This window comes from Cucurbita maxima, unplaced genomic scaffold, assembly GCF_002738345.1.
Source record: "Cucurbita maxima cultivar Rimu unplaced genomic scaffold, Cmax_1.0 Cma_Scf00034, whole genome shotgun sequence".
NCBI lineage: Eukaryota > Viridiplantae > Streptophyta > Magnoliopsida > Cucurbitales > Cucurbitaceae > Cucurbita > Cucurbita maxima.
In genome coordinates this window covers 228,611-242,821 of record NW_019272050.1, presented here as the reverse complement: position 1 = coordinate 242,821, position 14,211 = coordinate 228,611, and the positions used below count along the sequence as shown (strand labels likewise).

Here is a 14,211-nt window from a genome sequence, read left to right as displayed (position 1 = left end):
AATTGAGTATATGAACTTGAAATAGTCGAGTAGCAAGCTTAAATTAATTGAGTATATGAACTTGAAAAAGTTGGAGGTGTTCTGATTTAATTTCAAATGCTTTGCATCTCATCGAAATTTTTGCTGGTTGTAGGTGTTGTATGGTTTAATTTGTATCACCTTTACCTGTTTCCTAATTCCTAAGACTAAAAAATTACTTTCTAATACAGTTATTCTTGAGTCAGAGCGTAGATATTATTGTTGGTTTATCCACATGTAGATAAGTGTAAACTGGTCGAAAAAATTACATTTTCAACAAAAATCACAAACCTCCACACTGGTATGATATTGTTCACTTTGAGCATAAACTTTGTGGTTTTTGTTTTTGGTTTTTCCAAAAACCCTCGTTCCAATGGAAATTGTATTCTTTACTTATAAAATTCATGATCATCCTCTTAATTAGTCAACGTGGGACTACTCTTAATAAACTCAACATACTCGATTAGTTTACAATAAAGATTAATTTGAACACAGTATAGGAAAATGTAGTATGCTTCTGTTACATATCTTAACTTCTAATTTCTTCCCTATATAATTGTATTCTAAATATTCATCCAAATCTTATGGATAAGCATGAAGAAGAACACCACAGACCCGAAATGCCAAAAGGACTTGTCATAAAGCGCAATGCGAACCAGCGCTATGCTACAAGCGGAGTCACATCATTTCTTTTCAGAGAAATAGGCAGAATTCATAACTTACCAACGCCAGGTATGTCACGGGCTTCTACCCCTTTCCCAGTACTATCTATTAATTTAGTTCTTGCGCTGACTGAGTCCAGTTATGAACATTCCCTTTACCATATGCTAATTTTCATTCTACTGTTGTGAACTGTTATTAATATTGAAATTAGATATGGTTCCCTTTCTGAGTACCTAAATTATAACTTTGATTGATTCCATCTAAATTGGGCATATCATGGTAGATTTTTTGTTTTAGTTTTTTTTTTTTAATTATTAATATTCACAAATGCTGCGTGTGATGATGGTAGGATTTTGTAGTGAGAAATGCTACGGGTTGTGGATCTACCATTGGTCCAATACTTGGTTCTGGAGCTTCCATCCGTACTGTGGATTGTGGTATCCCTCAACTTTCTATGCGCAGGTACATAAATAGCTGATTCCTCCTCTTCACTGTATGCTATTGCACTCCATTTATTAAAAAGGGGTTTTGAAATGGAAAAATTATTCCAAAGCATGAGTTTATTATTTCAAATTAATTTTTATGGTTAGAATATTGCCTTTGAAAATATAAAATCGAAATTTAAATTAATTTTAAATGATTAAATACATGACAAAATTGATTTTAATCATTTCAAAATTACTTCTAAATGTTGTGATGTCATTTTGTGATCAGTAATGGGGTTGATATACATATGAGATTAGTAGGGGGAAAGCTCATAATACTGTTCCCTCAAATATATATTGTGATTTTTTTTTTTTTTTTTAAATGGGAAACGAAAATATCTCCGTCCAATGTAGTTAAATTCTCTTTCACATTTTGGAATAACTTTAATTCGATATTTTTGAACCATTGATTAGAGTTGACAGACTGTTATCAATAATTATTTTAAGTCTTCGAATTTTTTTTTTTTTTTTTTAAATAAGTTTATACAGACTACTTTTACTTTTAACTTATAGATTATTAAAAAAGATATAGTTTCTAAGCCTTTTTTATATAACTTTGATTTTTTATTTTTGAAAATTGTGTTTGAATTTTGAAAACATTTGTAAAATGTATATGAGAAATGGAGAAATTCATATCTAAAAGTTATAAGATTAATTTTTTTAAAAATAAAATAAAATAATATTTAAATAGTTATCAAAATTTGGCTAAGAATTCAATCTTTCCTATAGACAAATTGGGAAAAGTCGGGTACACTGAAAAAATAAAAATGGTTAGCACAAGCTGCATTGATGTATTTTCATGCCCGTCTTTGAACATAATCCATGTAGGCAAGTTGTTTTTGGTGGCATAACAGAAATTTGCGGGAAGGAAGATGTAGTAGACACAGCTTACAAGTGTATTTCAAGGCCTTTTATGAAACGTTTTCGAGCATTGACAGAAGAGCTGAAGCTGGATGTTTGATTGGAGGGAAAGGGAAAGGGAAACAACACAACAAAAGGTATTTACTACCCATTTATGCGTTCTCCTAACATTTACATTCGAAAACAAACATAAAATGCTACACATTTTTTAAACTAAGGAAAAAAAAAATGCAAAATCCACCACCCTCCCTTTTAGGCGGAAAACAGAAACAAATTTAAAGGTCTCATTTAACAATTATTTTTTTATTTTAAACCATCCATAGTTTTAGTTTTTTTTTTTAGTGTTGGCTTCTAATTACTTTTTTATTTTTTGTTTTAAAATGAGAACTTTAAAACTCACATCTGATTAATTTTAAACCATCCATAGTAATAGTTTATCGTTCCCTTTTTTAAAAGAAAATTGTTACAAGAAAATTGTTATCTGTTACAAGAAAACTGTTCGTCTTTTTTATTTTCAAAAGCTCTACGTTATTAAATGAGACCATCTAATTACTTTTTGATGTTTTTTGTTTTTAAGGATGGAACAAATTTTTTGCTTTCAATCTTTAAAAGAATTTTGTTAAGTTTTTTCATTGAACTTTGAGACAAAAAGTTTGAAAGAAAAAATGCAGTGTGATTGACATTAGTAAATATATTGAAAACAGTTTTAATGTCAGGAGAGAATTTCAATTTTGGAAAGGGAAATATGTTTGAAATCATCTTGGCTGATACTTTTTCTTTTTCTTTCTATTTTTTTCGAAAACTAACATCTGAAGAAAAAAAGCCACAGTTTTATTAGAAAGGGTTAGGCAAGTAGGAGGCAGACTCAGAGTTTTATTATTAATGATTTAGCAACTAGAAAATTGAAATATATTTTCAAAGCTTAATTTTTTTCTGGATACAAAAATGACTCATGTAAAAATAATCTAACATCTAATAACCATTTAATTTTTTTGTTTTGAAAACAGTGATTATTTTACCATTAATTAATGAACCTAGAAAGAAATAGTATTTATATTCGTAACTTTTAAATTATTAGCTAAATTTTAAAAGCAAAAATAAGTTGACATCAATGAACCTAAAAAGTAGTATTTATATTCGCAACTTTTTAAAAACTAAAAAATAAAATCCAAGTAATCATTTAGTGGGCCTAAAATTAATTAATGTTTACCAAAACTTGCTTTGTTTTTCAAAATTAATAAAAAACAGATAATAAAATGATAGTTAAACACAACAAAGAAATTTGTTTTATCCTCAATTCAAACTGAAAAGTCGTTTTCAAAATTGAAAAACAATATGTACAAAAGAAAAAAGGATAGCCATCAAATTGGGGTTGTTTTTCAATTTAAAAATCAATCAAATGCTTGAGAAGTACAAAATTTAATAAAAACATGCAAAAGAGATTGTATAGCTCTGCTTGTTGGTGCAACTTTCAATCCATCGACATTCTCGATCATTCTAAAAACATGCAAGAATCATCCAATGAAACTAATTGTGGGAAGCATCCACATAAAGTTCATAAAAGTAATAGGTCATTAGATTCTACCTCAGTTCTCTATGCTCGGCCCCACCATTTGAGGAGAATAAGCATTAAACGAAACGGTGTAGGCTTGGCCGATGCCCTTATAGAGACAAAGCTAATCCAAAAGCTAAAGGCAAAAAAGGAAGTTAGCAAAATAAATCGAAGAAACAAACCTGGTAAATGCTTTAAAGGTAAGGAATAAAAAAGTACAAGGAGTTAAAATGACAATACATTGGGATTTCGATCGAAAAGGTGTTAGGCCAATTCCTCATGTGCCTAAGAAGTCAGGGAAATCTCGATTGAAACCAATTGTTTTTCCTACTCAATCTTTTTTATAGAAAGAGCACTCCAAGAACATAAGCAAGTTTAGTAGTTTCATCCTCTATAATCAATGGGAACCTCGAAGCTGTCTGAGGCAGAAGGAACCTCATATTAGACACTGCCACGTCTGAAAGAATGGGAAAGCTGACCAAAAAACTATTTTATAACCAACTTTTGTTGTCGAATCGAAGGGACTTGACTTGTACCTGGCTCTAAAAGAGTTTTCTTCAAGCAAGTTGTCTTTCGATATTTTTGGGTTGCATGCCCAAGGCGATGTGAGATGGATGGATTTTTGCTATCGTACACCTTCCAACCTTTCAACTACCAGTTGACCATATACAAGCCCAAAAAATCAAAATCATGTGAGAAATAAAGGAAGATACCAAAATAAATGGAAGGAAAGTTTTTAAGGGTTCGTCTGCAATGAAGCTGAGTTTAAATGGAAGGCGTTATTGATGTTCATACCGAGAAAGGGGATGATGAACTTGCTCGTGACGAGGAATAAAAGGCATTTCAGACTGCTGGAAAAGATACCGAGAGGAATGCAGAAAAATGGCTGATGTGTAGTGTGCATCAAACCTTTAAACTAAAAGGCCAAATAACTCTATGGAGGGCCAGACCTTATATCTTCAGGGCAATGAGCACCTACACAGGGAAAAAGTGGCCGAGGTTGAGATTCAGAAGAATCCTATCTCTGAGAAGATCCCGAAATTCGTTCACAACAACAGGACGTAGAACTCTGTTTACCATGGTTTTTCCAGCTTAACTACCAGCTAATAAACCAACTACAAAATCAGCAAACAAACTAAGTAAACAACGAGCTATAATAGATGAAATCCCTAAACATTGTCTTTATTGGATTCTTAAACTACTAAAAATTACGTCCATAAACTTTAGTCAAAATTATGTGTTCAATAAATCTTTCCTATTTGATGTTTTTAAAATTTACAAACCTAGGATCATAACATATAATTCAATTTCATATCTAAGAGATAGATTAATTTTTAAAAAAATGTTAAATATGTAATGGAGAAAATTAAAAGTTTGAGGACCTATTAAATACATTTAAAGGTTCATGAACTAAATAAACACAAATGAAAATTTAATTACTAAACTTGTAATTTAACCTAGATAATATAGGGATTCTCTACCTAACAGAGACCTGAACAGTAACCATCAGCATTAAATCATTAGCATGAGAAATCGAGTGGAAATACTATGAACTCAACATAGACCTTTGTGTGCATGTAGTATAGAAAAGGAAAGGAAATCTGCAATCGATAGACAGAAGTTTTATTCAATAATCAAGTGGAAAGACTATTAATCACCTTCACCACCACAGCGTACTCAATGTAGATTATGCACTAAAAGGAAAGGAAATCTACGATATAGTCGGCAATTTATGCTACTACCTTGTACAAAAAAGAAATGCTATTAGAGAGTACTTTCCAGAAATCAAATCGCAAACCTACTTGGAACACCGCATATAAGAACTCAGCGTATACATGCATGCGTATAGAAAACAAAAGGAAAGGAAGGAAAACGAACCTACAATATTATCAGAAATTTTATTCTATCCGCCTAGTACAGAAAAAATCCATTAAAGATAACGTAAACATACCGAGAAGGAAATGAGACTCACGATATCATAAGTAATTTTATTCTATCTGATTTTAAACATGTAATTGGAGTATTCCTCCGAGAAATCACCACCAATAGCAACAAAATACCACACAAATAACACGATGTCAAGTAGAGTGATTCAGACAAGTAAAACAGATGGCGATGTTCGTCGAGACGAGTAAACAATAAACCACTTACTCGATAAGCGTTTGCAAGGATTCTGAAAAGCCTCACGAAGCAACCGATCAACCTGAAGAATAGACTTGTCAAATTCTTGCCAGGAATCGAACGATCGAGAGAACAGCACCGTCCATGAACGATCGAGAGTCAGCGACCTTCCATGACTCAGGATTTACGAGATCCTCTGCTGCAGAGTTCTCCATAATAAGAAAAATGACTAAACCTCTATGCTCTTGGCAGCAATCGAAGCATTAGAGAACAAAAAAGCATCGAAAACAAAGATCGAAGGTAATCGAAAACTCAGATTGCATGATTAATCTCTAGGAGTTAAGGCTTCAGTGTCGGAAAGCGGCAGAACAAGAAAATTAATCGAGAGATGAAATTTGGCGCGATTGATGGCAACGGTGGATTTTCCCGTGCCATACAGAACGCAGCAAGACAAGAAATGGAGAAAAAATGCATCAAACCGAAGATCGCAGATAAATTAAGGAACTCGGATTGCATTGAATCTCTAGGGGTTAGGGTTCCTCGCTCTTAGTCCCAACTGAACTTCGGCGGGAAACTGTTGAAAGAAGAAATAAAACATAAGTTTTGGACTCCGACTTATTTATAGCGTAGGAAATGTTTGAATATTATTTATTTATTTTGTCGCAAGTTTTATTATCTCAATTTTCAAATATGTTATTTTATTTTTTTCAATTTTATCGAAAACATATTTGACTATTATTTTTAATAAAAATTAATATAGGCAACTTCTTGGGTTCATTTTTCTCATGGAAAAAAATGTGTATTTAACAAGTGGTTTAAACCACATGGGATAACTATATATATAATGACCTAATAGATTAGCAATTTACATTTTAAATAATTTTAAAAATAATATAAAAATATTTTTATAATATTTTAGAGACTCCGCTGATGTCACCTTCAATCTTTTCTCTCTAAAATTCGAATGCTAATTCACCACTAATTTCTATCATATTATTGAAATATAAAAGTAAAACATAGAATATTATTTGTTACCACTCATGGTAAGAAATATAATATAATATATATATATATATATATATATATATATATTTTTTTTTACCAAGATGATTTTCTAGAAATAATAGTCAAAATACATACGATCCATTTGGCATAAAGTATATAATAATATGTAGTGTCAAAATAATAATAATAATATAATTACACCGAAGACGGTGGAATCGACAGAACGTATATTCTCGACCCTTCTAAAAAACTTGATTCTAAGCAAATATTTAGAGAAAATAAAATAAGATAAGAGAACTAAAAATATTACAAGTATGGTACTAAACTACTCAAATTCACTATTTTTATGAAAAACTTGAATTTCTCTAAAAATAAACTAACTAAGGGGAAAAGGCAATTAACTACACATTTTCAATGAATTTCTATCAAATTAAAAAAAAAAAAAAAAAAAAAAAAAAAAAAAAAAAAAAAAAAAAAAAAAAAAAAAAAAAAAAAAAAAAAAAAAAAAAACAGAACAATTTTCAGCATATAATCAAACCTATAATTAACATTCACCACATAATCATTTACTAATACTATATTAAAACAGAATATAGAAAGGTGTCGAAGTAGTACCCAGATTTTTCAAGATACGAGAAGCTGAAGTTATGTTGTATGCAGTATGGTGATTGAGGCATCCCTCAAATTTACATTCAAAGTATGAGTTTCATGCTCTTCATATAAGGAGTGCCACATTTCTAAAGATTTCATACCTGCCCATCTAATGTGAAAACGCCACTCGACCCCACAAGTAGCCGAAACACAATTTTCATTTCCCACACATCCATCGTTGCCCTTGCAACAAGAAAGGATATTTGTAGGGCGTGGCGTATGTGCGTTGTTAATTTTAAGGGAATGCCATTGAAATGAAACTGAAACTAATCGGTGCACTTACAGGATTTAGACAGTGTGTAGGGAAAATCTGTGGAATCGATGTTGACGAGATTACGAGGTCTCCAATTATACTCGAGCTGGGCAGGCTACAGATCTCTCTAGATCCGTCTATTCGATGATTTTCTGATCATGGTCGTGTCATTGGCATTTCATTTGGCGGAAGCGTTAGCGTTCTTAGCAGCACAGCTCTGAGTTTTAGTTTTGCAATGATGAAGAACCATATCCTCCCATGCGCTGAAGAAGTAAACAATATAACTTCAGAACTGGAACGGAACTTCATGGTTAAAGAGAAGCCAAAATAACGAATGGAGAGAAATAATAGGGCATGATGGCTATGCCAAAAAAGCTGAAGCTAAAAATCAACAGTACTAGCCATGTCAAAAGAGCACAGTGCAAGAATTCATTTTAGCGGGAGTCCCACACGACAGGCTATTAGTAGCTCAGTGGTAAAGCACACCCCTGATAATTACGTCGTTGTATAGGGTTGAGGGCTATCAGCCACATAGATAGTTCAATGTGCTCAACAGCGCCTGACCCTGAGACTAAGATGTAGATCATCCAAGAGACATTAGCATGGTGTAATTCTCCTGATTGAACCGGAGTTTGAAACCAAGCTTCTCCTCAGGAAGATAGATGGATCTATTCAGGTGAGATCCAATGTAGATTCGACTTTCTATTCACTCGTGGGATCCGGGCAGTCCAAGAGGGACCACCTTAGCTCCTCTCTTCTCGAGAGTCCATATATCTCTTATCAGTATATGGATAGCTATCTCTCGAGCACAGGTTTAGGTTCGGCCTCAATGGAAAAATAAAACGGAGCACCTAACAACTTTTGAGCCTTACAAGACACTCTAATATAGGTTTAGAAATAGTAGGCTCAACATGAAAAGAAGAAATCCCCTAGTTGAGAATTAACAGCCTCTAATATCCTCCCAACAATATACTGTCCTTCATTTGACTGTAACATTGTAAACAACTAAAAGACCAGACATTAAAGAAGATGATAACATTGTTCTAAAGCTTAAAACTATATCAACAGACATAAAGCAAACAAATATTACAAAATAATTTTTATCCACGTTTTCATTTTTTCTCGTTTGTTTCAAGTTAAACTTACAGAGAATGCAAGGGTAGTGTAGGCAGGGTAACAGTTGATATATCATTCAAAAAAATCAAATACCTTCGTCCAAGATCTTGCAGGTAAATTCCCAGCGAGTTGCTGATTCTTCGATTTAACTTTTCGTCATTATCAGTAGCAAGAGCAACCTAAACAGCTCAGCCTACTAACGCAAATTCCAAAGCAATGAGCTTCTTCATCAACCATAATCGATGCAAGAAGCTCCAATGAAACTGATGGTGGAAAGAAGCATATTAAGTCTCAGAAAATATAGATGCTTCTTCTCTACCCACCTCAGTCTTCATGCCTGCCCCCTGCCATTTCAAGTAAAAAATGTACAATGAAAAGCCCATGATAAATCTTAGCTACCAGATGGCAGGGAGCAGGCATGGCCCATGCCCCTTACCGGGGCCGCGCTAATCCAAAACTTGCATCTGGTTGCTGTTGGTATTGCTGCAAAACCATAAGATCTGGGTCAACAGTGTGTGAATGAAAAAGAAACCCACTCTGGTACATTGTCTTTAAGTAGCCAGAAGAAAGGTAGCAATCTAAATCATACAAGGACAATAATAAAAATCATTCGAACAAAAGGAAACGCTTGCCATTCAGTAGATACTTCCATTAAGTAGGATAGTGTCAAAGCTACTCAATAAAATATCACCAGCACAAACATCCAAGGAAGGGAAGGACTTGCACAGCTTGGCATAAAAGGCTTGTTTCATGAAAAATCAGATTCGATAAAACAGTTCGCAAGCACAAACCAGTGAAAAGGGTTGATGAGCTTGTTCGTGCGGATGGATAAAATGCATTCCAGACTGCTGACAGGGATACTGAGAGGAATGCAGGTACACACCAGAAGACGAATGTGCATCAACATTTGGATTAAAAGGTCTAATCATTGCTTCTCGATGACCGTACCCCAATCCTGCAGGAGATGATTGGGCATTCCATGGCCCAGATACATGTGGAGGGAGTGGTCTAGGCTGACATTCCGAAACAGCCTGTCTAGGAGCAGAGCCAAGTTGGGGAAATTCAGTGTTGTAGTTTACTGCAGGAGCGTACATGGGCTGCACAGTGTACGGCCCACCACTGAAGCTGAACCCAGGGTCAAATCTCTGCATATACCTGAAGAAGAATTTACAACCAGACATTTGGCTAAACTGCTATCCCATCAAGAAAATTCATGATGCATCCCAAATGGAAAATTTTATAAATATGAAATCGACACTCGTCAATTAAAACGCCCTCTTTATTTCATTCATCTAGCATTAACTTTATGATTAGAAATTACCTTATGATTTGAAATATATATATATATAGGATAAAGCCAAGAGAATAATGGATGCATTTCATACCTATCGTAGTTCCTGTCATAATCGGGGTCCTTGCTGTCAATCTCACGATCTCTAAAAATGGCTACTCTACTATTTGGTTTGTGCTGCCTACTAGGCAGCTCCTTGTCAGTCCTACTTCTACTTATTCTACTGCTACTCGTAGAACAGTCAATCAAACCCCTACTAAAATTTGTATCAGGAACTCCAGAAATCATCTTCTCCTCAACCTTTGCAGCACCCAAGGAACCACGAAAACTATCCTGCAGCCTAGGATCAGCATCTACTTTCCCACCAGCATTACTACCTGAATTGCTGCCGGAGTTAAATATTCGAGCACGAGCTTTATTATACTCCTCCTTCCTTTCTTCCACACTTTTAGAACCCCCTGATTTTGATGAATTTGAACTTGCATCTCTGGCTACTTGGGACCGTTTCTGTGGCCTCTGTTTGATAGCAACCTTCATGGTATTATTTTCTTCAGTGGGTAGATTAACAGGAATATCTGCAAGTCGGATAGCTGGAAGACGGCATTCAGAAGTCTTGCGAACAATAATTTTGGAACCAGACCCATCAGGTAAACTGTTGTCCAGTAGAACCATGGACTGCAATGAATAATGTTGGGCTACCCGATGGGCAGCTAACCGTAAATATGACGTAGGCAACTGCTGAAACTCTAGTTGTTGTCGAGCAGGATCACAGATAAATTTCTCAACATCTTGCTCCATGCGCAAAACTAAAGCAATGAAAGTATACAATATCATCAATAGAGGGAAAAGCTCATTAATACCATATTTCAACAAAATAAATGAAGCACAGCAAATAAGCCACAGGAGTACGAGTCAGAATTCAAGTAGACGAGGAAATGAGTTTGTCGGCACCTTTGTAGAGTGCTTTCTACCCTTAGATTGTCTCAATTTTCATTTGTCTAAAGAAATTTCAGCGTCCAACAGGAAAAAAAAATGCTTTGAAGTAAGCAACAAACTTCCAGATTACAAGAAATTTGATTCCTGATTATGCTTTTACATGGTGATGGTTTTTTAAGAGAAACAATTTCCCCAGCTAAGGTGAAAAGCTATAACTCTATTTATGTCCACTCGTATCCATATAGTATTAACAAACCCTACTCCACTTTGATTTTATAAAGACTAAGTACAATTACATAAGGCATCAAAATGTGAAGACCAACAAAGGCATGAAATTTATCTAAATCTAGAACCTCTCCCCAACCCATACAACTATACTTTAAATAGCCCCCTATTTCTTTCTATCCCTATTCTCCCTGTATGAAAGTTTCAATGGAATTAAGCTACGAAATCTTGTGCCTTTCCTCCAGAAACTGTGCCCACAAAACAATTCCTCGATATTTTCTGACAAAACCTCCAGGCTGGAAGCAAGCAAGAGACTTCCAGTTCAATGAAGCATCCACCTCACCATAGATTTTCTGACAACTATAATACTTAGTTCTGTATGTGGCTCTAAACCATTTTCCCATCAATGCTAACCCTTTTCTTCATCGTAAGTGGTTTCTAACACCAAAAATCAAATTATTTCTTTCTATCTTCATATTTTGTCATATTTCCTATGCGAAATAATTTCAAAGAACCTAAACTTCTCCTTTGAAGACTTCACAGATTTTTTTTTTTTTTTTTTTTTTTTTTTTTTTTTTTTTTTTTTTTTTTTTTTTTTTTTTTTTTTTTTTTTTTTTTTTTTTTTTTTTTTTTTTTTTTAATATCTAAAAGTTTCCTTCTCACAAGGCAACTGTTTGACCTTACTACATTCTAGAAACCAAAACTGTCCTAATCTCCAATCCCAATCCCCAATCCATAGATATTGGAAGAACAAATCTTTCTGAAAATTTCATCTCAATTGAAGCAAAGACATCCTCTTGCTATAGATGGTCAGGACACTAAATTACTTGATTCCGACAAGCGTGAAACATTATTCATTCCATGCTAACCCTTTCACTTGCCAAATGGTTTTTGGCCAACCCCCTTCAGGAGCTAACCTAAAAAGGGGGCTTTAGGGGTTGGCCACCCATGGCATTGACCGATTAGCCAAACTAAAATGTCTATGCTTCTTTGAGAACACCCAATGAAGTCCAACAAGTATAGCATCAAATTCTTTTTTAAAATCTAACATAGAAGCATAAAAACAAATAAGATAAATAAATCAAAATAACAAGTGGTGAATGACTTCATATAATTTATAACAGAGACCAGCACCAAAATATGGACCTTTTTTTTTCTCTCTTTGCATTGTATTCAAACTTCATAAACTAGCTTACAATAAGAACACTTTCGATTGTTCTAGACACCATCCTTTCCTAACAGCCTAACATGCTTCCATCTCGAAAACTTCATCTAAACATGTCAAGAAACTTACTATCAATTAAACTGAGAACTGTCCAAAAGAATTCAAATCACAAATTCTTCTATCTGGATCCACTTTTAGCTCTCGAGTATTCGAAACATCCAATAGCAACAAATACTCCCTTTCTTCTCCATCTTTTAAATTCCTTCTTCTATTAATGTTCCAGCCCTGTACTTAGTCCTACAACTCTTTCATCAGTTGTTTCTTCGATTCCACCAACCTACATAGATTGGACAATACATCTTCCCAAGATTTTTTAGCCACCATTGCAAACCTTTATCTTGGAATTGATTAAAACTGTAGCACTTAGTTTAATGATATAATTCTCAACCAATGTCACGCCGCTTATCCAAATTCACTACATAGTTTTTTTAGTAATGATACTTCTAATGCAGTTAATCCAACTTGGAGGTTTCTTTTTTCTTTCAAGTATGAAGTTATGATTGTGAATTTTCAGCTTAGATAAAGGGTATATCTTATTCTCAAAAATAGAAAGTAAACAATATCGCTCTCCATTTTAAAATTCGCTTACTTACGGCCCAGCTTCGAGGGGGCCATGGCCAGCCACTTTATATTATCTCCCACGTACCAAATATGGATTAGAGAACTCATGAACCCAATCACACCATCCATAATACAGGAAGGCTAAATAAACGACTTACTTGATAGGCGCTCCCTAGGGTTATGCAAAGCCTCGCGAAGGAACTGATCAACCTGGTTGATAACATCTTCGGAAGCCCTATCGGGAGTAGAAGATGTCGACGCGGAAGGGGACGGAAACGAAGCGGAAGAAGAATGAGAACCAAGAGCAGCATCGGCAACGGAGTGGTCCAATGATTTGGAATTCTTCAAAGGAGACGAAGAAGGGAGCATCAATCGGCTCATAGCCTCGTCCAAATCGGCGACCTCCCATGACTCCGGTGCTCCGAGATCCTCAACCGCAGAGCCGTCCATGGCGAGACGAAGGACGAGAACTCTAAAATCCTGGCACGAAGCGAGACATCAAAGATCAGAGAGTAAACGCCCCCAATGAGGAGATCGAGGTAGCAGACGAATTTAGGGATCGGAATTGCATTTAGGGATTAGGGTTTCGACTTTCGACCGCCGTGACGGATGACGGAAGACGAAAATCAGAAGAGTCTAGAGAGAATTTGGCGACGGGAATGATCGATCAAGAAAGTTGAATGGTTTGAGACCGTGTCAAAGGTTTGCGTGGCTGCGACGCGCACGATATCCTCTCTCGCGTCTCTTGGTTTGCGTGTGTAAGTCTCGGAAGTGTTGGCCCCTCGTGGATCGTAGTTGGGTAGTTGGGCTTTTCATTAGAGATTTCCACGGTACATTCAAAATAATTTAGATAATTAATAACTAAAATTTCATAAAATTTAAATATCAAACATTTAATTAAAAAAAATGTGTTAACGGGTCACCACTAACATATATGGTCTGCTTTGACGGTTACTTATCAACGTCATCCTTACGATTTTAAAACACGTCTACTAGAGATAGGTTTCCATACCTTTGTAAGGAGTGTTTCGTTTCCCTTTTCAGCTGATATAGGATCTCACAATTCATCCCCTTACGGGGCCAGCATCCTTGCTTGCACACTGCCCCCATGTCTAGCTTTTATATCATTTGTAACAATTCAAACTTATCGTTAGCGTATATTGTTTACTTTAGCCCGTTACATATCGTCGTCAGCCTGGTTTTAAAACATGTCTATTAGAGAGAGGTTTTCACACCCCTATATGGAAT

General features: G+C 34.9%; 2 protein-coding genes and 1 long non-coding RNA gene across 6 annotated transcripts; 1 reads left to right on the top strand and 2 right to left on the bottom strand.

The window, feature by feature from the left end:
* Positions 1-594: 594 nt before the first annotated feature.
* LOC111467529 lies at positions 595-2,252 on the top strand. The gene is made up of 3 exons (XM_023112462.1): positions 595-750; positions 1,031-1,143; positions 1,995-2,252. The coding sequence occupies exons 1-3, from the start codon at positions 603-605 to the stop codon at positions 2,193-2,195; spliced, it is 462 nt and encodes a 153-aa protein (XP_022968230.1). The 5' UTR covers positions 595-602; the 3' UTR covers positions 2,196-2,252.
* A 1,141-nt stretch (positions 2,253-3,393) lies between these two features.
* LOC111467530 lies at positions 3,394-6,386 on the bottom strand. 3 transcript variants are annotated; one of them, XR_002714581.1, is made up of 6 exons: positions 5,731-6,385; positions 4,375-4,554; positions 4,116-4,230; positions 3,820-4,036; positions 3,613-3,715; positions 3,394-3,524 (listed from the first exon to the last, which is right to left on the bottom strand). It is a non-coding gene; the product is annotated as an uncharacterized LOC111467530 (long non-coding RNA). The 3 variants fall into 3 exon arrangements; XR_002714580.1 differs by having other exon boundaries at positions 3,820-3,998; positions 5,731-6,383; XR_002714579.1 differs by having other exon boundaries at positions 3,820-4,230; positions 5,731-6,386.
* An 848-nt stretch (positions 6,387-7,234) lies between these two features.
* LOC111467527 (R3H domain-containing protein 1-like) lies at positions 7,235-13,741 on the bottom strand. Of its 2 annotated transcripts, XM_023112458.1 has the most exons (6): positions 13,122-13,741; positions 10,111-10,822; positions 9,517-9,880; positions 8,819-9,208; positions 7,640-7,872; positions 7,235-7,539 (listed from the first exon to the last, which is right to left on the bottom strand). In XM_023112458.1, the coding sequence occupies exons 1-4, from the start codon at positions 13,411-13,413 to the stop codon at positions 9,158-9,160; spliced, it is 1,419 nt and encodes a 472-aa protein (XP_022968226.1). In that variant the 5' UTR covers positions 13,414-13,741; the 3' UTR covers positions 7,235-7,539; positions 7,640-7,872; positions 8,819-9,157. The 2 variants fall into 2 exon arrangements, with proteins under 2 accessions (XP_022968226.1, XP_022968225.1); XM_023112457.1 differs by having other exon boundaries at positions 7,235-7,872.
* Positions 13,742-14,211: the final 470 nt, after the last annotated feature.